General features: G+C 39.6%; 3 protein-coding genes across 4 annotated transcripts in view; 2 read left to right on the top strand and 1 right to left on the bottom strand.

Annotated features, from left to right (window-relative positions):
* Positions 1 to 609, top strand: part of cebpz (CCAAT enhancer binding protein zeta) — a 40038-nt gene extending 39429 nt beyond the window's left edge. Inside the window, exon 16 of the mRNA XM_072264890.1 lies at positions 299 to 609. Coding sequence (XP_072120991.1) covers positions 299 to 438 — 140 coding nt within the window. The 3' untranslated portion in view covers positions 439 to 609. The remainder of the gene's footprint in view (positions 1 to 298) is intronic.
* Positions 72 to 6948, bottom strand: LOC140201191 (protein CEBPZOS-like). 2 transcript variants are annotated; one of them, XM_072264896.1, is made up of 5 exons: positions 6797 to 6948; positions 1568 to 1700; positions 1054 to 1098; positions 503 to 592; positions 72 to 396 (listed from the first exon to the last, which is right to left on the bottom strand). In XM_072264896.1, exons 1-4 carry the CDS (start codon positions 6797 to 6799, stop codon positions 507 to 509), a joined length of 267 nt encoding a protein of 88 aa, XP_072120997.1. In that variant the 5' UTR covers positions 6800 to 6948; the 3' UTR covers positions 72 to 396; positions 503 to 506. The 2 variants fall into 2 exon arrangements, with proteins under 2 accessions (XP_072120997.1, XP_072120999.1); XM_072264898.1 differs by lacking the exon at positions 6797 to 6948 and adding an exon at positions 6621 to 6748.
* slc30a6 (solute carrier family 30 member 6) overlaps positions 6789 to 26806 on the top strand; it is a 166652-nt gene continuing 146634 nt past the window's right edge. Inside the window, exons 1-2 of the mRNA XM_072264893.1 lie at positions 6789 to 7137; positions 12502 to 12539. Of these exons, the coding sequence (XP_072120994.1) occupies positions 6963 to 7137; positions 12502 to 12539 (213 nt within the window). The 5' untranslated portion in view covers positions 6789 to 6962. The remainder of the gene's footprint in view (positions 7138 to 12501; positions 12540 to 26806) is intronic.

Genomic DNA, 26806 nt, shown 5'->3' with positions numbered 1-26806 from the left:
CAGTATTTAGTCAAAAGTATCAGTATTATAAAAAGTTGTGATAAACAAATGGATCACTCAATAGACATGGACTCAATCAAAAATTTATTAAATCCCATCAATCCATTTTGTAAATCTCCTTTAGTTGAAGATGTACAATGTATTTACATTTGTGAAAATGAAGTTGTTTCTTAATTGGTTATTTATCAAGAGAATTTCCTCCCACTTGTGTAGATTTTAACCAATAGATCTGTTGGGAAAACTTTCCAATGTGGAAAATTCTATTGTCACTACTGAGTTTCATTTATTACTTTTGCAGGTATAAAGCAGCTACAGTGGGAATCTGATCGCGATGCTTGGATCAGAGGCAAAGATGCACATACACTCAGAAGGCAGAAGAACTTAAGGGCCAAGAGACTGAAAAATAAACAGAAAAGATTTTTACACAAGAAGAGATGAAAAATGTTCACTAAATCAGATTATTTAAAGTTGGATAACATTTTATAATAGACTTTGTACTTACATACTCACTGCTTATGTTTGCTGGACCAGGTTTCCTGATCCAGTTCTCTAATTCCATAAATTCCTGCCCATTCATTGGATTTATAATAAACTGAAAATTGTAAACAATGTTTTTAAAATCACTAGATTGATTGATGGATTTGTCTGCATATTTTCTATCTCTTAAATTATGAATGATCAATAATCCCGATAACAAACGTCACCCTAAAGGGCAAGGCGTTAGTTTTAGTTCATTTTAAGATGAACATGAAAGCAGAGGGATTATATATTAAAGGGATGAGGACCTCAACTAGTGAAACATTGAATTGGAAAATACATCAGAACAATCAATATTCTATCTTTTTAGCATTAAAATTTTACAAGCATGTGCACTTTAATAGGTTGCTTTACTTTTAACTAAGATTGGATAAGGACTTTTCCTGCCACCCCCAATTTTCTCCCACCTCCATCTCTTTGTTTTTACTGTGTGGGGGGGGGGAAAAAACTACAATCCCAAATTAGAATACTCCTTAGAAGCTTCCAAACAAAACACAAATGTATAAGAGTACTCACCTTCCAAAATGGAGGGAAACCTTTTGTTTACCTTATATCTGAACTCTGAAAAATAAATACATGTACAGTACTTTAATTGCAGTTTAATGCAAAGTCATCTGAGAGCTCAAATTTGTTTCATCTCTATTTTGAAAACCTTTTACTTAAAACAGTAGAATTGCTCACATTGCTTATTCTAAATTTTGATCCATACTGTGAAGTGAGAGGTTTTAATTAAACCCTTCATGAAATGTAATCAGTTTTTTTTTTCTTGATAATTCTGTTAATGTATTAGGAATGGCAAGGTGGGAAATGCAGTCTTTCAAATTACTAAAAGGAAAATGTAATGTTCCTGTCATATTCAAATAAGTCCTACTTTAAACAGCTAACACATTAGGCCTTGCATAGTAATCGTATTTGAACTTGAGATTTCATAAGTATAATTAACAGACCAAAAAGTAAATGCAACTTCAGTGGTTAAACTAGAATAAAACATGTTCCACTGCTTTTAGGTGAAAGATATGGTCATCCTTACCTTGACTGCCATTCATTCTATGGAAGAGCCAGTATGCTCCTATTACTCCTGCGACCTCCAAGAGTATAACTCCCTTAAAGATCCGTATTGCTATTGGTTCCATAGTTTTAGGTGCCATTCTTAAATAGAGAATCTGTATAAACAATTTTTGTTTTTAAGGCTTGTGCTTTAGTAGGCTTAGAAGACAATTACCTTAATAATCTTTCATTTTCAATAATTGTTCTTAATGTAAATTCATATTAGATTGGCATCTGATCCAATATTATACCATACATAGAACAGTACAGCACAGGAACAGGTACTTTGGCCTACAATATTTGCACCAAATATAATGCAAAATTAAACTAAATGTCTTTTGCCTGTACATGTTGCATGTCTCTCCATTACCTGTATATTCAGATGTCTATCTGATGATGATGAAGCCTGTCAGTCAGGGTCAACCCTGGATGTTGTGTCCTAGCTGTGCAGATATGCGAGTCTGGACAGTACAGTATGGAGAGTAAGCTGTTGCACCTGTAGCAAGCTCCCCTTCTTCACACATCTGATGAACCAAAAGGAACAGCAGAGACCAATACTGTTTGGCACCTGCAGCGTCCCAGGAGTTGCCAGTCAGTGTTGAGTTCAACGTAGGGCTGCCTTGGCGATTCTAGCTCCAGGATTTTCCCTCAGGGTTTACTCTGAAAACCTTCCCCCATGTGTGGGTATAGCTGAAGGCAATGGAGGCTTGAGATCAGAGCTTTCTTTCTAGATGAGCTGCCAACGCCAGCTGATGAGACCCAACTACCCAAAGCAACTGGTTTTAAGGTGCCAGTAACCTATCTTTACCCCCTTCTATCAGTAGAAATGTGTCCATCTAAAAGCATCTTAAATACCATTATTGTATCTGCTTCCACACTACCCCAGGCGGCCCATTCTAGACACCGACTATTCCCTATGTAGAGAAAGAAATACTGCCCTGCACATCTCCCATAAACTTACAATCTCTCACCTTAAATGCATATTCTCTAGTATTTAAAATTTTTTACCCCATGTATGCTGCTCATATTATAAACTTATATCAGATATTCCAAGAGAAAAAACAGGTTTATCCATCTTCTCCTAATGATTTGTACTCGCCAATCCATGCAGCAATCTGTGGATCTCTTCTATATTTACAAAGTTTCCAATTCCATCCTGTAACAGGGTAATCAGAATCACATACAATCTTCCAAGTTTTTGGGATGTCTTATTGTCACTTGCAAATTATTGAAGTGCAGCATTACTAAACTAGACCAGAACAAAGTCAAGAACCTGCTTTCCTGACATTTCACTAAGGGCATAGAGCACCGTTTAGAATCTTATGTTATTTGATTCATGTTTCTAAGAATAAAATGTAGGTTTAGGATAAGAGGTTTAGACAGAATCTGAGGAGAATGCTTTTTAAAAAAAACTCGGAGTTTGCAATCTAGAATCCATTGCTTGATGAGATGGAGGCAGATACTGTCACATACAAGTATCTACAAGAGGACTTTAATCATTAAGGAATCATGGGCTACAGACCAACAGCTGGTAAATGGAATTTGTAGAAAGTGAGAACTTAATGGTACACATGTAAATGATAAAACAAGTTTTTCTGTGCTGTTTGACTGTGTACAATGTCATTAATTATACTGCAGTGTAGATTCCTGAAATTTTGCTACATTTTCTAAAGTGTCAGAAAATAACATACAAAGCCATGATGCCATTTTAATTTAAAAAAATGTAGAGTTCTTTAAAAATCTAAACACAAGATGATCCAATCTTTTTCTACAGCACTTTGAAAAATATTCTGAGTCAAGAACTGTGCTCTAAGTCTTAGGCTACAATCATTTAAAGTCTTCCTTTCCTTCAAGCAATAAAGAAAGATTCTGAAGAACTATCTTATGACAAAACTGAAATCATTCTATCAGAAACTTCTGACCTCTGATCCAACTAGTAGTTTGCTGTGGCCCACTAGTGCTCATCATTTGACTCTTCAGACCCAAGCTAATGCGCCATTTTCAAGTTAGTGAGAAATTCAATCATGCCAACCTTACTGAATTTCAGTCCATTTGCTGTTCAGATCATAACGATGATTTGGGGTTCAATTAATTTAAATTTCTCCACATAAAAATCTTCAGCTACCAATAGATGAAAGGGTCCTCAATATCCGAACCATTTATTTTGAAAACTCCTTGTCCTTTCAAGGTGTTACTGAACTCCAAACTGTGACTTTTCCCAGCTTGTGTCTTTCTACAAACAAGTTTTTTTCAGCTGTTCTTTTATGAATTTTCCATGTCCTGTTAGGCATCAATTTGAGTTTTAAAAACTACAAGCCTACAATGGTTCTCTTTCTGAACTATAAACCTTGTTCATATAACAATGGCAAAGAAATTCTAAAACGTTATCTCGACTTCCACATTTCTACCCAAATACTTCAGCTTTTGCATGTTTTCAGCTACTTCATTCTGTTATGAGCTTTCCCTGGAATGTAGGAGGCTGAGAAGTGACCTGAAAGTCATGAGAGCAGAGATAAAACGAATAACCAATGCTTTTGCCCCAAGGTAAGGGAATCCAAAATTATAGGGCACAGGTTCAAAGTGAGAAGGGAAAGATCCTAAAAGGGACCCGAGAGGCAACTTTCTCCACAAAAACAGTGATGAATATATGGAACAAGCAGCCAGAGGAAGTTGTAGAGGCTGGGTCAAATGCAAAATTTAAAAGGCATTTTGATTGATAAACTTTAGAGGCACATGGGCTAAATTATACTAAGTCAGTATAACTAATAATCTCAGACACAAAGTACCATTCAGTACCCAGATGGAGACAAGATACTGAATCCTTAAATCCACCCCAAAGCAGAGGCACAAACAGGTTGGTTCCTGGCCTGAGACAGTTTCCTCAATAACCTGCCTGAGGTGCCGACACACTGACCTTGAGTTGTGCAGAGCACAAGAGACCGAGATGCTGGAAAGTGGAGCAAAAGCAATTTGCTGGAAGAACTCAACAGGTCACAGTATCTGTGGACACAGAGCATTGGCCACTTTTCCTATACAGCCTGATGCAGATTATTGACTCAATGTCAACTAGTGTTTCCTCTCCACATGAGTTTCCACACAGTGAACAGCTTCAATTTCCTAGGTGTCAACATCTCAGAGGATCTATTCTGGACCTAACACATTGACACCATCTTGAAAAAGCATGCCAGCAGTTCTACTTTATCAGCAGTCACCAAAGATTTGCAAATTTCTATAGATGTACAGTGGAGAGGATTCTGGCTGCTTGCATATCACAGACTGGTATGAAGGCTCCAACGGACGGGATTGCAAGATGCTGTATACTCAGCAAACTCCATCTTAGGTACAACTCTCAACGCCACTGAGGACATCTTCAAGAAGCAATACCTCAAGAAGGCAGCATTCATCACTAAGGATCGTCACCACTTGGGCCACAACATCTGCTCTTTGCTAACAGGAAAGAGAACGTAAAGGAGTTTGATCATCACACTCAATGATTAATCAATAGCTTCTTCCCCCTCTGGTATCAGATTTCTGAACAGTCCATGAACGCTACCTAGTCATCCTTTATTTTGCACTGTTCGTTTATGCAAAATAATTTTTTCACATTTTATAATATAATAATTCCATGCCGGCACTGCTGTTGCAAAATTACATGCATCAGGGCAGCCCGGTGGGGGGGGGGGGGGGTGATAGTAAGTATATCACTTTACAACACCAGCAATCACCAGACAAGGTTCATTCCCGCAAATGCCCGTGAGGAGTTTGTACATTCTCCCTGTGACACCATGGGTTTCCTCCGGCTGCTCCAGTGCCTGCCCACATTCCAAAGGCATACATGAAGTTGTGGGCATGCTGGGTTGCTGCCGGAAGCATTCCAACGATTACAAAAGTTCCTAGTTCCTTTGATGCAAAACAATACATTTAGAGTCATAGAAAAGTACAACACAGAAACAGGCCCTTCAGCCCATCTAGTCTGTGCTAAACCATTTTTAAATTGCCTACTCCCATTTCACTGTATGTTTTGATGTTTCAATGTACATTGAGAAATAAAGTTAATCTTTAAACTTTTCAAGATAGTGATAATAAATCCAGTTCTGATTCTGAGATACTGCTTGGTCCACCAAGTTCCTCCATCAATTTTTTTAAAACTTGAGAGACAGAGATATGAAACCTGAGTCCTGGCCTGAAACAAAGACAAACTGTCCCATCAGTTCCTGGCCAGAGAATTTCAATACCAGATTTAAATTCATAGAACAACACAAGACACAAACAGCCCCTTTTGCCCACAATGACTGTGCCAAACTTTTAAAAACATCTCTTTTAAATTTTCCCCTAGTTTTTGATTTTTCTACCCCAGGAAAAATATTCTGACCGTTCACCCTACCTATGCTCCTCATCGCTTCATAAACTTTTAGCAGGTCTCCAACACTCCAGAAAAATAGCAGTTCAAGATTGTCCGGCATCTCCTCATAGTTAATCCAAGCAATATCCTGGTAAACCTCTTCTGCATATTCTCCAAAGCCTGCACATCCTTCCTAACCACACAAAATAATCTAAATGAGGCATAACCAATGTTTTATACAGTTGCAACATGACCTCAAAACTTTAATGGGCCGCACGGTAGCATAACAGTCGGGGGCAATACATTTTACCCGTGACCGTGTGGGTTTCCTCCCGGTGCTCTGGTTTCCTCGCACATTCCAACAAGTTCGAGATGGTAAACTGTGGGAATGCTATGCTGAGAGCCGGAAGCATGGCGACACTTTCCCAGAACATCCACTGATTGTTGACGCAAACGCCGTGTTTCACTGTATGTGAGCAAGAATGCCGTAAAACACCTTTCTTCTTGTGTTGCCACTTTCAGGGGGCTATGGATTTGTGCCGAAGATCCCTCATCATCAGTGCTCCTCACAGGACAAATGCAGCTTACATTTGACCTCTCAAAGAGCAACACCTCACACGTGTCCGAATTATGCTGTATCTAACAATTTCTCTGCCCATATGCCCAACTAATCTGCAATTCGTCTCTCCAATACCTGCTAAAAAGTGAAGAACCTGCGACTTGGTATCGCCAGCCGACGATGTTAAGGTGCTTGGTAGCAGGACCTACGTCCCCGGGTCACCCAGCGCCGACGATCCCCGCAGGCCACCGTACCCACCGGGCCGCGTTCGCGCGTTTTGAATCTCTTTCAAGAATAAGATGTTTCCTCACCATGAAGCCCCATAATTTAAAAAAAAATACATCTTCGTAGGATCCAGATCTTCCTCAATGTACCGTGTCTGAACGGTTGCAAGCGGTTGATGAAAAGAGTCGTCTCTGTTGTCCGGGTGCCGCTTTAAGAGGCCTGGAAAGGGGGCGGGATGAAGCCGCGGCGAAAATGGCGGAAGACACGTCGCGGTACCTGAGCGGGGATTATTATCCCCGCAAATTCGGGCCCAAACCTGACGTGGTGCCCTCGGGGGTGACCGAGAGGAAGGTTACGCCGTTCGGCATCGGGCTGGACAAGCCGGACATGGTGGCGGTAGATGTGGTGAATGTGAAGGAGGAAGAAGGTGAGAGGAATCGAGGGAGGCCCCGACCCTGTCCATTCCCTCAGCCCAACACTCACAAAACGACTACCCCTGTTACCATCATTCCCAGCATCTGCTCAGCTCTAGTCCCAGTATATCCCACCCTCGTAGCCTCATCAACTTCTCCTAATAATCTTTGCCCTTACTGAGTAACTCCTCAACTTTGCCATTCCAGCAGTCACCTATCCTCAGTAAATTCCCTGCAACTAATCCTGGTTCATGAACCAGACTAGTGAAAGCTCCCTGCCATCCGGAACCCTCCCAGCCTCAACAACTTGCTTCACCAACCAACCCAACCCCAACTCTTGCAACCTCTGTACCCTCCCAGACCCATAAAACTAACCCAGTCAATATTTGCCCATTCCCAGTAATCTCCTGAACCACTACCACCTAGCAATGTATCCCTAATAATACTAATCCATCCATCACCTGTAACCCTTTTGCAGCCTCAGTGATTTACCCCAACTAATCCTTGTCCATCTCCAATAAACCGCCTACACCAATCAATCTTAGTCCATCCAGCCACCTTGGGAAATTTCTCCACTCAGAACCACTGATCTCTTGATTCTTTACCTCAAATAAACCTTTCTAGCTTGAAAAACACCACACGTCCCTCATCGCTCCACCTGCTACAGCAAGTCATAGAACATTAAACACTACTGGGCAGTACAGACCTTTTGGCCCACAGTGCTGTGTTGACCCAAAGACTACTTCATTGTCATAGAAATCTATACGATTCAATGATGTTCTTCTGTGGTGGCGGTGGGGAGTGGTATGAGGAGAGAAAATCTGGTTCTTTGAGAAATGTCAGACCCACAGAAGTATAGATGTTCTGAAATGACCTAACATGTCCCTTATCTTGAAAGGTCATTTAATGAAGAGCAGTAAATGGTGGTCGTTGATGACTCTATGTTGTATTTATTTCATTTAGGAAAAGGTTAAATACTTTGAATACGGCATTTATTTTTAATTTTTCATGAGTGATTGATGGTTAAGTTTCAAGGTTTTCTATATAAGCAATAGGTGTAAAGTACATAAATGATTAAGAAATTAGTATTGACAACCTCACTGGAATATCATCTCACACAAAATGCTGGAGGAGCCCCAAAGTTCAGGCAGCATCTATGGAAATGAATAAACAGTTGACATTTCAGGCCAAGACCCTTCTTCAGGACTGGAAAGGAAGGGTGAAGACGCCAGAATAAAAAGGTGAGGGGAGGGGAAGGAGGATAGCTAGAAGGTGTTGGGTGAAGCTAGGTGGATGAGAAAGGGAAGGAGGAGGGGCACCGAGGGGAGGGGGGTGATAGGCAGTTGAGAAGAGGTAAGAGGCCAGTGTGGGGAATAGAAGAAGAGAGAAGGGGATTTAATTTTTTTTTAATGAGAGGAGGAATTGATATTCATGCCATCAGATTAGAGGCTACCCAGACAGAAGATAAGGTGTCGCTCCTTCACCCTGAGGGTGGCCTCATCGCGGAAGTGAAATGGGAATAGGAATTAAGTTGTTTGTCCACTGGGAAGTTCCACTTTTGGCAGATGCAGTGAGGTACTGGACGAAATGCTCCCCCAAACTATGACAGGTCTCACCAGTGTAAAGGAAGCCACGTTGGGAGCACCAGACACAACAGGTGACCCCAGCAGATTCACAGGTGAAGTGTTGCCTCACTTGGAAGGACTGTTTGGGGCCCTGAGTGGAGGTGAAGGAGGAGGTGAATGGGTAGGTGTAGCACTTTGGCCTTTTCTATTCCTGTTCCGACATAATGGTCCGTTGCTTGCTGTTGGGCCACAATGAGGCCACCCTCAGGATGGAGGAGCAGCTTCTGCCTATCACCTCCTCTTGCGTCTTTTCCTTTCCTTCCTGCTATGGTCTAAACTCCTCTCCTATCAGATTCCTTCCTCTCCAGCCCTTTTACCTTTCCTATCCACCTGGCTTCACCCATCAACTTCTAGCTATCCTCCTTCCCCTCTCCCCACCTTTTTTCTCTGACATTTTCTCCCTCCCTTTCCAGTCTTTAAGAAGGTTTCAGCCCAAAACATCGGATGTTTAATCATTACCGTAGATGCTGCCTGACCTGCTGAGTTCTCCAGCACTTTATGCGTGCTGCTTTGGATTTCTAGCATCTGCAGAATTTTTTTGTGTTTACGGAATATCATCCCTGCTGTTTTTCAAATCAAATCCACTGGTTACCGTCACAATAGGCTGAATGACTTTCTTGATGCAGTTTCGTTGCATATTTGCTCCTGCAAGGGTTTTTTAAAACATGGAATACTAAAGCTAAGATCAAGGGGCTTTAATTACTACAACACAGGTGGAAGCTATTTTGCTTTAGGTCCAGTGACAGTGTAATACTGTCTTTTGCCAAAAAATGAGAAGTGCTCTCTAATGTTGATGTTGTTCACTTGTATTTGGAGAATCTAAATGTCCATTATACATTTGTAATTCATAACTTCTTTTATTTTACGATTTTTAATTTAATTAGGGTCTACTTTAATGGATGACTTTGTTCTGGAAAAGGTAGGCCGGGCACAGATTTGTTATTTGGTCAAAATGTTGAGAATCAGAGGCAAAATGAAATGAGGGAATAATTTTACAGAGTAGTTGTAATTTGAAAGCTGTCCAAAGTAGTTAACGTTGATTTATTTCTAGCTTTCTAAAATAAATTGTGCATGTACTATACTTGAAGGCAAAAGCGCAAGGATAACAAAGTTGTGAACAAGGTTAACTTAATTGCGTTTTTAAGAATGGCATTGCTCAAGAGTACTTAAGTTTCTTTAGTAGGAGAAGTTTAAATAGTTTGAATATTTGTGTATTTATCCAAGATGTTTGAGGAAGAAGCTATACAGTGCGAATGTGACTTTGTGTAAATTCTGCCATATCATTTTTTAAAAGTACTTTTCAAGTGAATAACAAAATATTTCAGGTTATTCATCAATCAATGCATACAGTAAAGTGTTAGGATAATTCAATAAAATGAGAAAATTATAGCAAGTGTATAAAGAACAATACAATATTAGTTACTTTGAACATGGACATTTCTGACTGTGGAGACATCGGCTTAAAGGCAATTCTCAGGAACAGAAAGCTTGTGTGACATGTTACTGCCTTGCCAGTTGCACCAAAACTTTTTGGTATTTCTTGTTACTTCACCAGAACAAGATTTTCCCCAGTGTTGGGCAAAGATGAGTGAGTGATCTCATGGAATTGTACAGCACAAGAGACGATCATTCAGCCGATCAAACTTGTACAAGGTTTTTGTGAAAGTATCCAGTTAGTCCCAGTATTTTAAGTCCTCCAGAGGGAGGGACAAACATTGAGAGTCCTGACAAGGGGTCCTGACGAGGGGTCTCAGCTGAAACGTCAGCTGTACCTCTTCCTAGAGATGCTGTCTTGCCTGCTGCGTTCACTAGCAACTTTGATGTGTGTTGCTTGAATTTCCAGCATCTGCAGATTTCCTTGTGTTTGCGTTTTTAAATAGTACTGAAAACATGAGTTGTAAAGAGAGCTGCAAAGTTAGTCTGTATGCCATAGAGTCAGTTAAGAGTTGTGGTGAGTGAAGTTATCAATCTTGATTCAGGAGCCTGATGGATATTAACTTCCTGAATCTGGTGGCATGGGACCTAATGGTTCAAAGTACGTTTATTATCTAAGTATGTATGCAGGATACAACCCTGAGATTTATCTTCCCCATAGACAGCTACGAAACGAAGAAAACCATGGAGCCCATTCAAACAAGAACATGAACCCCTCCCCCACACGCAAAAAAAACAAATCGTGCAAATGGCAACAAGAAAGAATGAGCGAAAACACAGAATATAAAACCAAAAAATTGGAAGAGTCCATTCAAATTACAGATGGATCCACAAACGGCAGACCCGGAACTTCAGTACCATCCACCGACAGCATTGTGAGAGAGAGAGTTACCACTCCAACATGGGCTTTCCCTTGGGAGCAGTGAGCGAGAGGCCAGTAACAGCGCTGAACACTCGCTCACCTTCCGCACTTGCTTTGATGTTTTCAATCTTCCTCAATGCTTTAATCAGTCAGAAATGGAGTTGATCGTGGGCTCGTGTCCCATGTCTAAGCTTCTTGGCCTCGAGACCACATGCCTTCCAGAACCTTCTGAAAGACAGTAAAGCACCAGATTGCATAACCAGCACCATCAAACTGTAGAGTACAGGCTTCAACAGTACCAGAAATACATTTTTTTAAAAAAAGGAATCAAAGAAATGAAAGAAAAAAGTTTCGTAAACCATTTGGAAGATGTCGCCCATGGTAGAAATGTTTGCTGGTGCCCATATAGTGTGAAGAAGGTATGGTCTGGATGGTGGAGGTCTTTGATGGATGCTGGTTTCTTATGGCAGTGCTCCATTAAAATATACTCAAGGGTGAGGAGAGCTTTGTCTGTGATGGACTGGGCTGTATCCATTCCTTTCTGTGGCCTTTTCTGTTCCTGGACTTTGGCGTTTCATACCAGGCCCTGTTGCAATCAATTAGGGATGCTGTCTACTGGTGACATGCCAAATCTATGCAAACTTCTAAGAAATTAGAAGTGTTGTTGTGCCTTCTTCATGATGACACTTATCTGCTGGTCCCAGGACAGATTCTCTGATATGTTAATGCCAAGGAAATTTATAGCTACTCTTCTCCACCTCTGTTCTCCCAATGAGGAATGGCTCATGGATCTCTGGCTTCTTCCTCCTGTCGTCAGTAATAAGCTCCTAGGTTTTGTTGAAATTGAGTGAGATGTTACTGTTATGGCATTACTCAACTAGACCTTCAATCTCCCTCCTACGTGCTGATTCACTTCCACTTTTGAATTGGCCAACAATAGTGATGTCATCAGAAAACAAACGGCTTTTTTTTGTATTTAAGTAGTTACCAAGGTTTAAGTATTAGACATTGATTATTGTACTAATCATTATTGTTATTCCACAACAAAATAAACATTTTTGTACGAAGTTATTTACCTTGTGAGACTGCAGTAACAAAAAGGGTTGCACACCGTTACATTAATACCTGTATATCAAAAAATTGCTTAATAGGTCTTTGTAGTCTCATTCATTCTTTTTCCCATTGTCAGATGTTCCAAAAATAACAAGTGAACTTGACTGATATTTTGAACATACATCATTAGAATATGCTTTGAAAAAGATGGAGCACTCAAATTATAAAATAATCCAAGATCTCTCAATAATATGCCCCTTATGACATTCTTTTAAGGGGAAAAGACAATTTCCTTTATAAAATAATCAACCCTTCTCTCTTTTGAAGTTTAAATGTATAGTTGTTTAAAGTGTCTTAAGCAAACACTAATAATAAGCCATTCCATGCCTTCCTTGTTATTCCAGTGCACAGAAGAAGACCAGATACGAGTACTTATCTTTTGGTAAGTACAATACATTTATAAACTGGTTTCCTATTGTCAATGTACCAAGGTACAGTGAAAAACTTTGATTTGGATGCCATCCATACAGATCATTTCATCACAACAGTGCATTTAGGTAGTACAACGCAAAACAATAACGCAATGTACAATACGTTTTTACACTTGCAGAGAAATTGCGGGATAGGCAGAAAGTAAGGTGCAAGGCCATAAACGAGGCAGTTGTGAAGCCTAGTCCATTTTTATCATAATAAGGGACCATTCAGTGGTCTTGTAACAGCAGGATAGAAACTATCCTTGAGCCTGGTGCTGTGTGCTTTCAGGCTTTTGTACAGTTGCAAGAAAAAGCTCGTGAGCCCTTTGCAGGGGAGTCTCCTTTCAGAAGCCTATGGAGTAAGACATGTTGGCGCTACTCCTTCCTTTTACAACTTACTTTCCACTGCTAGTTTTGTTTAAATTTTAATGATTTATTACTTTTAGTGAAGGATTTATGATTTAATTACGATGGCTGGAACCCGAACTGGAATCGAATTAAGAGGTGGCAAAATAGTTTCCGAAGCTGAACACGCAAAGGAGTCAGAGGAAGTCTCTACTTCAGAAAGAATGTTTTCTTTGATGCAAGATATTAATACCAAGATCGGAATGGTGGACACCAAGATTGATAAACTGACAAATGCTAATGAAAAGCTTGAAAAAACCGTTTTTGCTGTCCAGGAATCTGGAATTTCAATATCAGACGCTTAAAAAGGACGTTAATAGAATCGGAAGAGAACAGAAGACAATGAACACAAAACAACAAAATAAGAAAAAACAAAAAACACAAAACACAAAATAACACAAAAAACAGGAGACAGTGAATCCAGTGATTAATGAACAAGAATTAAAGATATGTACTATGGAAAAGAAAATTGTTGAGCTTTCTTGGGAATTATTAAGAATGAAGAAGAAAACGACGGATCTGGAAAGCAGAAGTCGTAGGCTGAATTTACGCATACTGGTTTTGCCTGAAAACATGGAAACCGGTGAACCAGAAAAGTTTTTCATGAATATGCTATACTCACTTTTTAGTGAGATACTTGAAGCACCTCCGATGATAGATAAAGCTCACCGAGTCCTATGCCTGAAGCCTTCCGTTCCTGACGAAGGGTCTCAGCCTGAAACGTCGACTGCACCTCTTCCTAGAGATGCTGCCTGGCCTGCTGCGTTCACCAGCAACTTTTATGTGTGTTGCTTGAATTTCCAGCATCTGCAGAATTCCTGTTGTTTGCCTGTGATTCTTTGTTTACATTACTTTACTACTAAAGAAGCAATTCTTCAAGATGCTAGGAAGCAGTGGAAGATAATTTATAATGGAGTAGAGATTCGCATAGTTGAAGATTTTGCCCCAGAGGTTTATGCAGAAAGAATTAAATATTGGGAAGTGATGGCTGAACTTTATAAAAAGAACTGTCGTCCCTCTTTGCATTATTCAGCTCGTTTGAAAATTTACCCGCCTAATGCCCACCCAAAACGATTTGACTCCCTAGAAGAGGCTTGGAAATTTATAAAGGAGCTTAAACCTGTCTTGCAAGCAACTTAAACACTTAATCCTCGGCTGGTAGTCGTCTGTAGCTGGATCGTTGAAAGTTCAATCTGCATTTTATGACTGCCCAGACACCGTTTTGGTTGTTTTATTTTTTCCTTTAGGATTTGTAAGAGTTTAACATTAGTCGTAAATATTATTTGGTTGGATCTATCTTTTTTGATATATGATCAATTTTTATTAAATGAATTTAAGATGGCCACTGTTAACTACATTTTAACCTCTGTTAGACATAATATCAAAGTATTTGGAATTTGCTTATTTCTTCATGTATGTGTTGTTGTGTCTTTAGTCAGTGGTATTAGCATATAACTTTTTAAAAAGAGTCTGCCTATTGGAGACGGGTTAAGGGATTATACTTTAACATGCTGTCTGCCTATTGGGTGGTTTTCGGGCTTTGGGGGGAGGGGGTGGGGCTATTAGTTTAGGTTTTTTTGATTGGGCAGTCCTGAGAGGTTTTCCTGTCAATCATGTTTTTTTTCCCCTCTCTGATTGAATCCGTAATTTGTTACTTGCGGGTGTGGTCTGTGCTGGCGCATTAACTTATTTTATAAAATCTTAAACTAAAGCCTTATTATGGATGTTAATAAAATTAATATAATCTCATGGAACACGAGCAACACACACAAAAGTTGCTGGTGAACGCAGCAGGCCAGGCAGCATCTCTAGGAAGAGGTACAGTCGATGTTTCGGGCCGAGACCCTTCGTCAGGACTAACTGAAAGAAGAGCAAGTAAGAGATTTGAGAGGGGGAGGGGGAGATCCAAAATGATAGGAGAAGACAGGAGAGGGAGGAATGGAGCCAAGAGCTGGACAGTTGATTGGCAAAAGGGATATGAGAGGATCATGGGACAGGAGGCCTAGGGAGAAAGAAAAGTGGGGAGGGAAACCCAGAGGATGGGCAAGGGGTATAGTGAGAGGGGCAGAGGGAGAAAAAGGAGAGAGAGAAAAAGAATGTATATAAATAAATAACGGATGGGGTACAAGGGGGAGGTGGGGCATTAGCAGAAGTTTGAGAAGTCAATGTTCATGCCATCAGGTTGGAGGCTACCCAGACGGAATATAAGGTGTTGTTCCTCCAACCTGAGTGTGGCTTCATCTTTACAGTAGAGGAGGCCGTGGATAGACATATCAGAATGGGAATGGGACGTGGAATTAAAATGTGTGGCCACTGGGAGATCCTGCTTTCTCTGGCGGACAGAGCGTAGGTGTTCAGCGAAATGATCTCCCAGTCTGCGTTGGGTCTCGCCAATATATAGGAGGCCACATCGGGAGCACCAGATGCAGTATATCATCCCAGCTGACTCACAGGTGAAGTGTCACCTCACCTGGAAGGACTGTGTGGGGTCCTGAATGGTGGTGAGGGAGGAAGTGTAAGGGCATATGTAGCACTTGTTCCGCTTACACGGATAAGTGCCAGGAGAGAGATCTTTGGGGGAGGGATGGGGGGGTACGAATGGACAAGGGAGTCACGTAGGGAGCAATCCCTGCGGAAAGCAGAGAGAGTGGGGGAGAGAAAGATGTGCTTAGTGGTGGGATCCCGTTGGAGGTGGCGGAAGTTACGGAGAATTATATGTTGGACCCGGAGGCTGGTGGGGTGGTAGGTGTGGACAATGCAGTCATCGATGTAGCGAAGGAAAAGTGGGGGACAGATACCAGAATAGGTTTGGTACATAGATTGTTCCACAAAGCCAACAAAAAGGCAGGCATAGCTAGGACCCATACGGGTGCCCATAGCTACACCTTTAGTTTGGAGGAAGTGGGAGGAGCCAAAGGAGAAATTATTAAGGGCTAATTCTGCTGGACGGAGCAGAGTGGTGGTAGAGGGGAACTGGTTAGGTCTGGAATCCAAAAAGAAGCGGAGAGCTTTGAGACCTTCCTGATGGGATGGAAGTACAATAGGGACTGGACATCCATGGTGAAAATAAAGCGGTGGGGGCCAGGGAACTTAAAATCATTGAAAAGTTTAAGAGCGTGAGAAGTGTCACAAACATAGGTAGGAAAGGTTTGAACCATGGGGGATAAAACCGTGTCGAGGTATGCAGAAACGAGTTCGGTGGGGCAGGAACAAGCTGAGACAATAGGTCTACCAGGACAGGCAGTTTTGTGGATCTTGGGTAGGAGATAGAAACGGGAAGTGCGGGATGTGGGAACTATAAAGTTGGTAGCTGTGGATGGGAGACCCCCTGAGCGGATAAAGTCAGTGATAATCTCATGGAACCTGAATGGCTTGAATCAACCTATTAAGCATAAAAAGATCTTTAAGAAATTAAAAACACTTCAGGCTGATATTATTTTTGTGCAAGAGACCCATATCCGTAGGGAGGATGAAAACGGTTTTTTAAAAAATTCTGGAGGGGCTCTCAGTTTCACTCTTCATCAGTAACTAAAATTAGAGGGGTATCTATTTTTATTAATTTTAAAATCCCTTTTGTACATCTTAATACTGTCACTGATTCAATTGGAACATACTTAATTGTTACTGGTTTGTTATGTGGTCAAAAGATGGCTTTGGTGTGTGTGTATGCACCTAATGTAGATAGCCCTGAATTTTTTTTGTAGTTTATTATTGAATTTCATCATCAAACATTTCCATAAGATGTATTTCAGATACTGTACATGTATATCATATAATCATATTTGTCACAAATCTCCACATATTTATCTGAGGTATACATTTATAGAAAGGATTATTCTTATGATTATGAGGACACGCAGTACCCTTTTATTGTCATTTAGTAATGCATGCATTAAGAAATGATGAAATGTTTTTCCAGAATGATATTACAAAAACACGACAAACCAACGTAAAAACTAACAAAAACCACATAATTATAACATATAGTTACAACAGTGCAAAGCAATACCGTGATTTGATAAGAACAGACCATGGCACAGTAAAAGTCTCAAAGTCTCTCGGAAGTCCCATCATCTCACGCAGATGGTAAACCTCCAACTTACCGGTGCAGCATCCTGGAAACATCCGACCACAGTCCGACTCCGAGTCCGTCTGAAAAACTCCGAGCACCGAGCACCATCTCTGCCGAGTGCCTCGACTCCGGAGATTCTCGATTGCACAGTAGCAACAGCAGCGAAGCAGGCATTTCAGAAGTTACTCCAGATGTTCCTCTGTGCTTCTCACGGCTGTCTCCATCAAATCCGGATTGTGCATGGCCCCTAGTTACACATAATCGATATTCATTCGGAACGGCCGCGTGCGCTGTGGAGAGGAAAGAAAGAACAATTGAAAGAAGAAAACTAAGTACAGAGTAGGGAGTGATCTTTTTTAAACAACATATTCATTGACTTGTGAGAATAAAATCAGGCCTCTGAGGTGTTATGTAGTTAAACCATTTTTTCCAGTATGAATAAAATTGTTCCAACTTATAATAACAGAAGCTGTTATCTTCTCCATTTTGTAAATGTCCATTGTAATTTCCATCCATACATTTAAAGTTGGGCTCTCCTGTGATAACCATTTCCTGGTAAGGGTCTTTTTACCAGCCACCAGCAGTACATTCATTAAGTATTTATCTCTTTTCAACCATTCTTGAGGTATATACCCAAAAGGTATGGTCTTACTCTCCAAGGGTATTTCACATTTAAAGATGTCTTGTAGGGCATTATGTATCCTACTCCAATAGTCTTTAATAACAGGGCATTCCCAGAAAATATGATAATGGTTTGCATTTTGATTTCCACAATTTCTCCAGCAAACGGGGCGGGGGGGGTGTAGGGTTACTATCATAATGGGATTTCTGAGAGGGTGTAATAAAATAGCTTAACAAGTTTTTACACCCGAACGTCCATTTCTGTGAACTGGTTCACTTCCATTGATATCTCCATATTATTGTCCAGTCTTCCTCAGATATTATTATCCCTCCTTCCTTCTCCCATTTTGTTTTAATGTATGTGTTTTAAGATTTGACAAACCCTTATACACGCTTGAAATTATTCTACTACCATTGTCTGAATTGTAAGCTTTTCTAAATAGCTCTATCAAACATGTACTTGCCTTGGTTACATTTTTAACCGTCCTATTAACATACTGTTGTGTCTGTAAATACCGGTAAAAGTCTTGTTTTTCTAATAAGTGTTTCTCTTTGAGCATTTCAAAACTGTCCTTTAGCTGTCCAATCTTTAAATCTAGCATCCAGTTTATTCGGCATAAAATCTGAATCATATGCACACCACTTAAGAATTGCAATGTCTCTCTCTAGTTTATATTCTTTTATAATAGTTTTCCATATTTTAAGAGTCCATTTCACCCAAGGGTTATCAATAGTATTTATGTAACTTTGTAGGTTGTTATCAGCCAAAATTGAGCCCTGAATTTTTTAAGAAGTTACTTTCTGCGTTGCCGAATTTAAATGAATATAAGTTGATCACGGGCGGTGACTTTAACTATTGTCTCAATCCTTTGATTGATAGATCATCAACCAATCTGTGGCTTTCTAATAAGGCTGCGACCTGTATTAATTCTTTTTTACTAGAATATGGCCTGGTCGATATTTGGAGATTTCTCCATCCTAAAGATAAGGATTTTTCTTTTCTTTCATAAATATTCAAGCATTGATTATTTTTTGTTGGATACGCGACTGGTGCCTTTTGTTGCTGACTGTGCATATGACGCTATTGCGTTGTCGGATCATGCACCCACGAAACTAATACTGAAGTTCCCTGATAATATACAGAATGCATCTCAGTGGAGATTTAATGCTACATTTCTGCATGAACCAGCATTTGTAAGTTTCATTAAAGAACAAATTTCTTTATTTTTTTGAATTAAATACAACTGAGGGTATGTCAAATTTGGTTATTTGGGATGCGATGAAATCTTTTCTTAGGGGACAGATAATCACTTAATCAGTAGCTTTAAGAAGGAAAACTAAAGCGGAACTTTTAGTGATTACTAACAGGATTAAAGAAATAGATAAAGTTTACTCAGTAACACCTAGTGAAGATCTATATAAGGAAAGGGTAGAACTTCAAACACAGTATCATCTGCTTCTGACTTTTCCCATTGAGCAGCAACTTTTGAAATCTAAAAGTCAATTTTATATACATGGGGATAAGTCAGGTAAATTGTTAGCCGGTCAACTTAAAGCATCTATGGCTAGAAGGCAGTTTTTGAAAAACGAAGAACTGATAGAATTGAAACGTCAGATTGTCAGGAAATTAATAAAGTATTTCTGGATTTTTACTCTAACCTTTATAAATCTGATTTTCCAGACAATACTACTTTTATGAATAGATTCTTGCAAAGATTGAATATACCCAAAATTTCTATCCAAGATATGAATACATTAGATGCGCCTATTAAACGAGAAGAAATAGTGAGGGCTATACCCTCTTTTCAATCAGATAAAGCTCCGGGACCGGATGGATTTACAGTAGAATTTTTTAAGACTTTTACTGGAATACCTGCACCTCATTTATGCCAAATTTTCACTGATTCTATATCCTCTGGGACCCTTCCGAAAACTTTCTATGAGGCATCAATTTCATTAATTCCCAAAAAAGAAAAAGATTTATCTGAATGTGCCTCTTACAGACCAATTTCCTTGCTAAATGTGCATTCTAAAATTCTTTCTAAGATTTTGGCTAACAGGCTCGAGAATATTTTACCTAAGGTTATTTCTAAAGATCAAACTGGATTTATTAAGAATAGATACTCATATTTTAATATTCAGAGATTATTGAATATTATTCATTCCTCTCCATCTAAAGAATCCGAATGTGTTGTCTCCCTCAATGCAGAGAAAGCCTTTGACAGAGTGGTCCTATTTATTCAAAGTTTTAGAAACATTTAATTTTGGTCCAGGTTTTATTTCTTGGATTAAACTGATCTATCAAGCTCCTATGGCGGCAGTTATAACTAACAATCAAAAATCTCCTTATTTTAGGCTATACAGAGGTACCTGGCAGGGTTGACCTCTTAGTCCGCTGTTACTGAATCTGGCTTTAGAACCTCTTGCTATTGCCCTTCGGGACTCCAACAATGTTCAAGGTATTAAGAGAGGAGATAAAGTGCATAAGGTTTCGTTGTATGCAGATGACTTGTTAGTTTATATTTCTGATTCTAAGAAATCTATTCCTTCTATGTTATCTATATTTTCTGAATTTAGTAGTTTCTGTGGATATAAATTAAATTTACACAAAAGTGAGTTATTTCCTATTAATAACTACTTGGATCAACATAATCAAATTCCTTTTAACATTGCTAAAAATAACTTTACTTATCTTGGTATTAAAATTACCAAAAATTTTAAGGACCTGTATAAATATAACTTTCTTCCAGTAATTGAATACACGCAACAAATACTTTCTAAATGGTCTCCTATGACATTATCATTAATTGGTCAAATTAATGCTATTAAAATGATAGTGTTACCGAAGTTCTTATACAGGTATCCCCCGCCATCCGAAGGTAGAGCATTCCTATGAAACGGTTCATAAGCCGAAATGTCGTAAAGTGAAGAAGCAATTACTATTTATATATATGGGGAAATTTCGTGAGCGTTCGCAGAACCAAAAACCTACCAAATCATGCCAAATAACACATAAAACTTAAAATAACAATAATATATAGTAAAAGCAGGAATGATATGATAAATACACAGACTATATAAAGTAGAAATACTTTTCCACAATCATTACTGAACTGTTCTCTGTAGCGAAAATCTCACGCAAGTGCTCTCGGCAGAAAATCTCACACAAGCGCTGTTGGCAGAAACACGCTTTCCAGTTAATCTATGAAGCTGCCAAATCATACCAAATAACACGTAAAAATACACAGCCGATATAAAGTAGAAAAATTGTATGTGCAGTTTAGTATCACTTACCGGAATCAGGACAGCACCGAGCACACTGATGATGGTGTGTTAGGCTGAGTCGTCCCAGGTTGGGGTGGTGCAGTGGCCCCCACCCTCCAGGCTGCCAATACATTGCCATGAAGCACGCAGGGGTCCTGCGGTAGCCGGGACGCACCCAGCACATCTTTAAGAAAAAAGCCGAAATAAACATTCTAATTAATTAGGTGTCGCCCGACACGTAATTGTCGGCCCAGATCAGAGGTGATTGCCGATTGCACCTAATTAATTAGCATGTTTATTCCAGCTTTTTTCTTAAAGATGTGCTGTGTGCCTCCCGGCTACCGCTGCATTCTCGGCGAATCGGTATCTGTCCGTGGCTTGGGGGTTGGGGTGGTGGGACACTGGGGTGTCATCTCATCGTCGTCTGTTTCCATTAGAGCAGACAGCTCATCTTCTCCTATGACTGCCCACCTCGATGTCGAAGGTCGAGGTTCGTCGTCTGCTGTGGCTGATGTGGAAGGCTTGCTTGACTGCTGAGCCTCGCGCATTTTTCTATCATACAGTTCTTTGTAAGCACTCAAACCATCCTGCAAATATCCCCTAAACCTATGTACCCTTTCAAAATTAAAGTCGTACTTTATCATTGCAGCGAAAATCTCACGCAATTACTTCACGTTCATTTCGCTAATGGATTCGGTTTCAATTGTTATCCTTTCCTCTTCTAATTGCATCAGCTCTTCATCTATCAGTTCTTGGTCATAGGATGCCAAAACCTCTTCAACATTATCTTCATCAGCTTCCACAAGCCAAACTCACGTTGTCCTTACTTCATTCACCACGATCGAAACGCTTAATTGTGTCTAGTTTTACGCTAAGTATAACACCCTTACGAGCTCCTTTAGGCTTTTCCGATACCTTAGAATTCATCATGCTAACGGCTGCTCAATGCAACGTGTTTAAACAATGCTGTTCCGAATCCGGGGGAGAGTGGCTGCTCAGGGCGCATGCTGCCTTTTATCGCGCGCTGATTTTTTTCGTAACAGTGAAAACACCTTCTGTTAGCGAAAACAGGGTACTAATGTAGGTCTTTCGTAACAGTGAGGTTTCGTAAAGTGAACGTTCGAAAAGCGGGGGACACTTGTATGTATTTCAAGCTATCCCTTCCTTTGTTCCTAAACGGTTTTTTGATAGAATAAACTCTAAAATTTTATCTTATATTTGGAATAATAAAAATCCTAGATTGAGTAAACCTCTATTGCAGAAATTTAAAAAAATGGTGGTATGGCTTTGCCAAATTTTAAAATGTATTACTGGGCAATTAATATTTGATATATTTCATTTTGGATTCATTATTCACACATACATGACTGTCCTTTATGGGTGGATTTGAGGAAAAACTCGGTGAAGGGGTATTCTTTGGCCTCCTTACTGGGAGCTTCTCGTCCTTTTTTGCTTTCTAAGATTGGTAGTTGAGACCTCAATCCCATTATTAAACATACGTTAAGAATTTGGTTTCAGTTTCGTAGATTTTTTGAGTTTAATAACTTTGTTCTTTCTAGTAAAATCCATCTTAATTTTTTTTAAACCATCAATTTCCGATCAGACCTTTTTAATTTGGAAAACCAAAGGAATAATAACTTTTTTAGATTTGTTTTTGGGCTATTGTTTAAAGTCTTTCACTCAGTTAGTGGACAAATATGACTTACCTAATACACACTTTTTTAGATATTTACAAATTAGGGATTTTTTACGTAGTTTACTTCCAAATTTCCACCCAATATGATAGATACTCTTTTTCAGGTTAAACCATTTCAAAAAGGACTGATAGCTATAATTTATAAATGGTTATTCAATTTGCGAAAGGTATCTAACGATAAAATTAAAGGTGTGTGGGAATTGGAATTTCGAGAGTCAATCAATGGGATAAAATTTTTCATTTGGTAAATACCTCATCTATTTGTGCCCATCATTCCTTGATACAGTTCAAGGTAGTACATTGGGCACATATGTCAAAGTATAAATTAGCCCGTATTTTTCCCAATATTAATCCTATTTGCGACAGATGTAATATTGTGGAGGCTACTTTAACTCATGTGTTTTGGTCTTGTATCAAGATAGATAATTTTTGGAAAGATGTCTTTAAAACTTTATCGAAAGGTTTGAATTTGGACCTACAACCGAATTTATTTACAGCAATTTTTGGGATCATTCCACCGGAAGCAGGATATGTTCCTGTTTCCGCTCAACGGATGATAGCTTTTACAACTTTATTGGCTAGGAGAGCCATTTTGCTTAAATGGAAGGACTCTAATCCACCTACTGTTTTTTATTGGCTTTCCTCCATTATGTCCTGTTTAAGTTTAGAGAAAATAAGAAGTCGGACATTTGATACATCCTTTAAATTTGAAGAAACCTGGCGACCTTTTATTCAATGTTTTCATATGGTTTGATTTATTGCTCTTCCAGTTACTTTCAAAAGGTTCAAAGGAACATCTAAACAAGCCTGATGTATTTTGCAAACAAATCCTGTGGACTGATGAAGTTAAAATAGAACTTTTTGGCCGCAATGAGCAAAGGTATGTTTGGAGAAAAAAGGGTGCAGAATTTCATGAAAAGAACCCCTCTCCAACTGTTAAGCACGGGGGTGGATTGATCATGCTTTGGGCTTGTGTTGTAGCCAGTGGCACGGGAAACATTTGCTGGTAGAGGGAAGAATGAATTCAATTAAATCCCAGCAAATTCTGGAAGCAAACATCACACCGTCCGTAAAAAAGCAGAAGATGAAAAGAGGATGGCTTCTACAATAGGATAATAACCTAAACACACCTCAAAATCCACAATGGACTACCTCAAGAGGTGCAAGCTGAAGGTTTTGCCATGGCCCTCACAGTCCCCTGAACTAAACATCATCGAGAATCTGTGGATAGACCTCAAAAGAGCGGTGCATGCAAGACAGCCCAAGAATCTCACTGAACTAGAAGCCTTTTGCAAGGAAGAATGGGTGAAAATCCCCCAAACAAGAATTGAAAGACTCTTAGCTGGCTACAAAAAGCATTTACAAGCTGTGATACTTGCCAAAGGGGGTGTTACTAAGTACTGCCATGCAGGGTGCCCAAACTTTTGCTTCGGGCCCTATTCCTTTTTTGTTATCTTGAAACTGTAAAAGATGGAAATAAAAAAGTTTTCTTGCTTAAAATATGAAAGAAATGTGTCATCTTTAACTTTATGCCTTTCGTAAATCAGTTCATCTTTTACTGACTTAGCTATTCACAGTAACAGAAATTTTGACCAGGGGTGCCCAAACTTTTGCATGCCACTGTATAAGATGTTGATGAGGCCTAATTTGGAGTATTATGTGCAATTCTGGTCACCTATCTATAAGGAAGGTTATCAATGAGATTTTAAAAAGTATAGTGAAAATTTACGAGGACATAAGGACCTGAGTTGGGAAAAATTGAATAGGTTAGGACTTTTTCCCCTTGGAGCATAGGAGAATGAAGGGAGATTTGGTCGAGATATACAAAATTGAGGGGTATAGATAGGGTAGATGCAAGCAGGCTTTTCCCACTGAGGTTGGGTGAGACTAGAACCAGACAGAAGTCATGATTTGAGGATTAAAGGTGCACTGCTTAAATGGAACATGACAGGAAACTTCTTCACTCGGGGTGGTGAGTCTGTGGAATGAGCTACCAGCAAAAATGGGTTCAATTTCAATGCTTAAGCAAAATTTGGATAGGTACATGAATGGGAAAGGTATGGAGGACTATGGTCCAGGTGAAGATCGATGGGACTAGGCAGAATAATACTTAAGCACAGACTAGTTGGGCCGAAGGGCCTGTTTCTGTACTGTAGTGTTCTTTGACTGTGACTAGGCTTCTGGGTATATAGTTTGTAGAGACCACTAGATGGAGCCATTGTTGAACTAATCCCAGTTAGGTTGGCTCTAAGGGTAAAAAATAAACATGACAGGTAATGTTTTAAGATTTTTCATGTCTAACAAAATAAATACTGACATGAAAAATTTGTGTATGTACGAAACAAACATGAAGTGTGGGTTACAGAGAGAAAGCAAGAGTTTGGATTTTTCAAGAGAGAAAATGGATCAGCCATGATCAAGTGGGGAGCAGACTCAATGGGCCAAATGGCCTAATACTGCTCCTTTGTCTTATGGCCTTATTGACAAAATTCTGCTTGAAATGAGTACATGGAACTTCCCTCTCGTTGTGGTAGAATTATTAGCTTTCATGCTCCTGTACTCTAGGAATCATCTCAAAACGATTGTTTTTTTTTCACAGAAAATTAAAATGATAATCTACAACATTTTGTCAGACTTTGTTTGAATGTAGAGCTGAGACTAGATGCTAGAATCTGGAGCAAAAAACCAAACTGCAGGAGGAACTCTGTAAAGCAGCATCTGTGGAAACAAAAGGATGGTCACTGTTTCAGGTTGAAACCCTGCATTGGTATTGAGTGTGTAGATGGAAGATACACGAGGGAGAGTTGAGACAGGTGGTAGGTGATGGGCTGAATTAGATGCAGATAACACCAAATTCTGTGCTGTAGTGGGTAGTTCTGGATGAATTGGGAAAGTGGGTCGTGGAATCTAACTCGGAGAAGTGCAAAGTAAGGTATTTTGGGAATGTAAACCAGGGCAGGACTTACAAAGACACGGTCTTGGAGAATGTTGTACAACAGAGGTCCAGGGACACAAGTATATAATTTTTTTGAATATTGGAACATGAGTAGACTGATTAGTGAATAAAGCATTTGGTACCATTGCCTTCATAGGTCAGGACATTGAATATTTGAATTGGGATGGATTATTGCTGTACAGTATGTTGATGAAACTGCATGTGGTGTATTGTGTGCACTTCGGGTCACCTAGCTAGTCCTTAATCTGGAAAAGCTGCAGGAAAAAAATCGAAAAAATGTTATTTAGTTACAAAGAGAAACCAGATGAGCTGAACCTTTTTTCACGAGAACACAGGAGGCTGAAGAGTGATGTTATAGAGGTTTATAAAATCATAAGGGGGCATAGATAAGTTGAATGGTCATGGTCTTCTTCCCAGAGTAGGAGAGTCCAAAACTAGAGGGCATAGTTTTAACGTGAGAGGGGAAATATTTAAAGTGGACCTGAAAATTAACCTTCCACGTAGAGGATAAGAACAGGTAGAGGTGGGTACAAATACAGTATTCAAGAACATTTAGACAGGTGCAAGGATAGGAAATGTTCGAATGGATATAGGTGAAGTGCAGACAAATGGGACTAGGTGAGGAAAACAACTTGGTCATCATGGATGAGTTGGCCTGATAGGCTTATTTCTATACTGTATAACGACAAGAAGAAGGGAAAGAGGGATGATGGGCAAATGGAGCCAGGTGGGGAGAGAGTAATGTTGAGACAGAAACTGGTAGGTGGCAGGTGGAACTAGATAAGGGAGAGGTGATGGAGAGATGGAGCTGGAGGAGGAGGAGGGGTAGATAGAGAAAAATAAACCATTTGGAGAAGAAACATAGTGTTGTATATTTAATATATTTACAATATTATTGAAATATAAATGAAATATTAATATTTCAGTAATATTGTAAATATTAAGTACACAACAGATAAGTATATTAGTGATGGGCAATGGAACCAGATTTGAGGGGGTAGAGGGAAGGGATGAAAGAGGTAAACAAAGAATGAGACAACTGGGGTGGATTGGATGGAGTTGCGAAGGAACTTGGTATGGGTTGTCTGAAATTATCAAATTCAGTGTTTATACAATTGGGTTGTAGGCTACCCAAGCAGAATATAAGGTGTCATTCTTCTGTTTTGCATTTGAACTCGTGCCAATGGAGAAAGTTAAGGATGGGCAGATTAGTATAGGAATG

Source organism: Mobula birostris, chromosome 8 (assembly GCF_030028105.1).
Source record: "Mobula birostris isolate sMobBir1 chromosome 8, sMobBir1.hap1, whole genome shotgun sequence".
Taxonomy (NCBI): domain Eukaryota; kingdom Metazoa; phylum Chordata; class Chondrichthyes; order Myliobatiformes; family Myliobatidae; genus Mobula; species Mobula birostris.
This window is presented reverse-complemented; position numbering and strand designations above follow the sequence as displayed.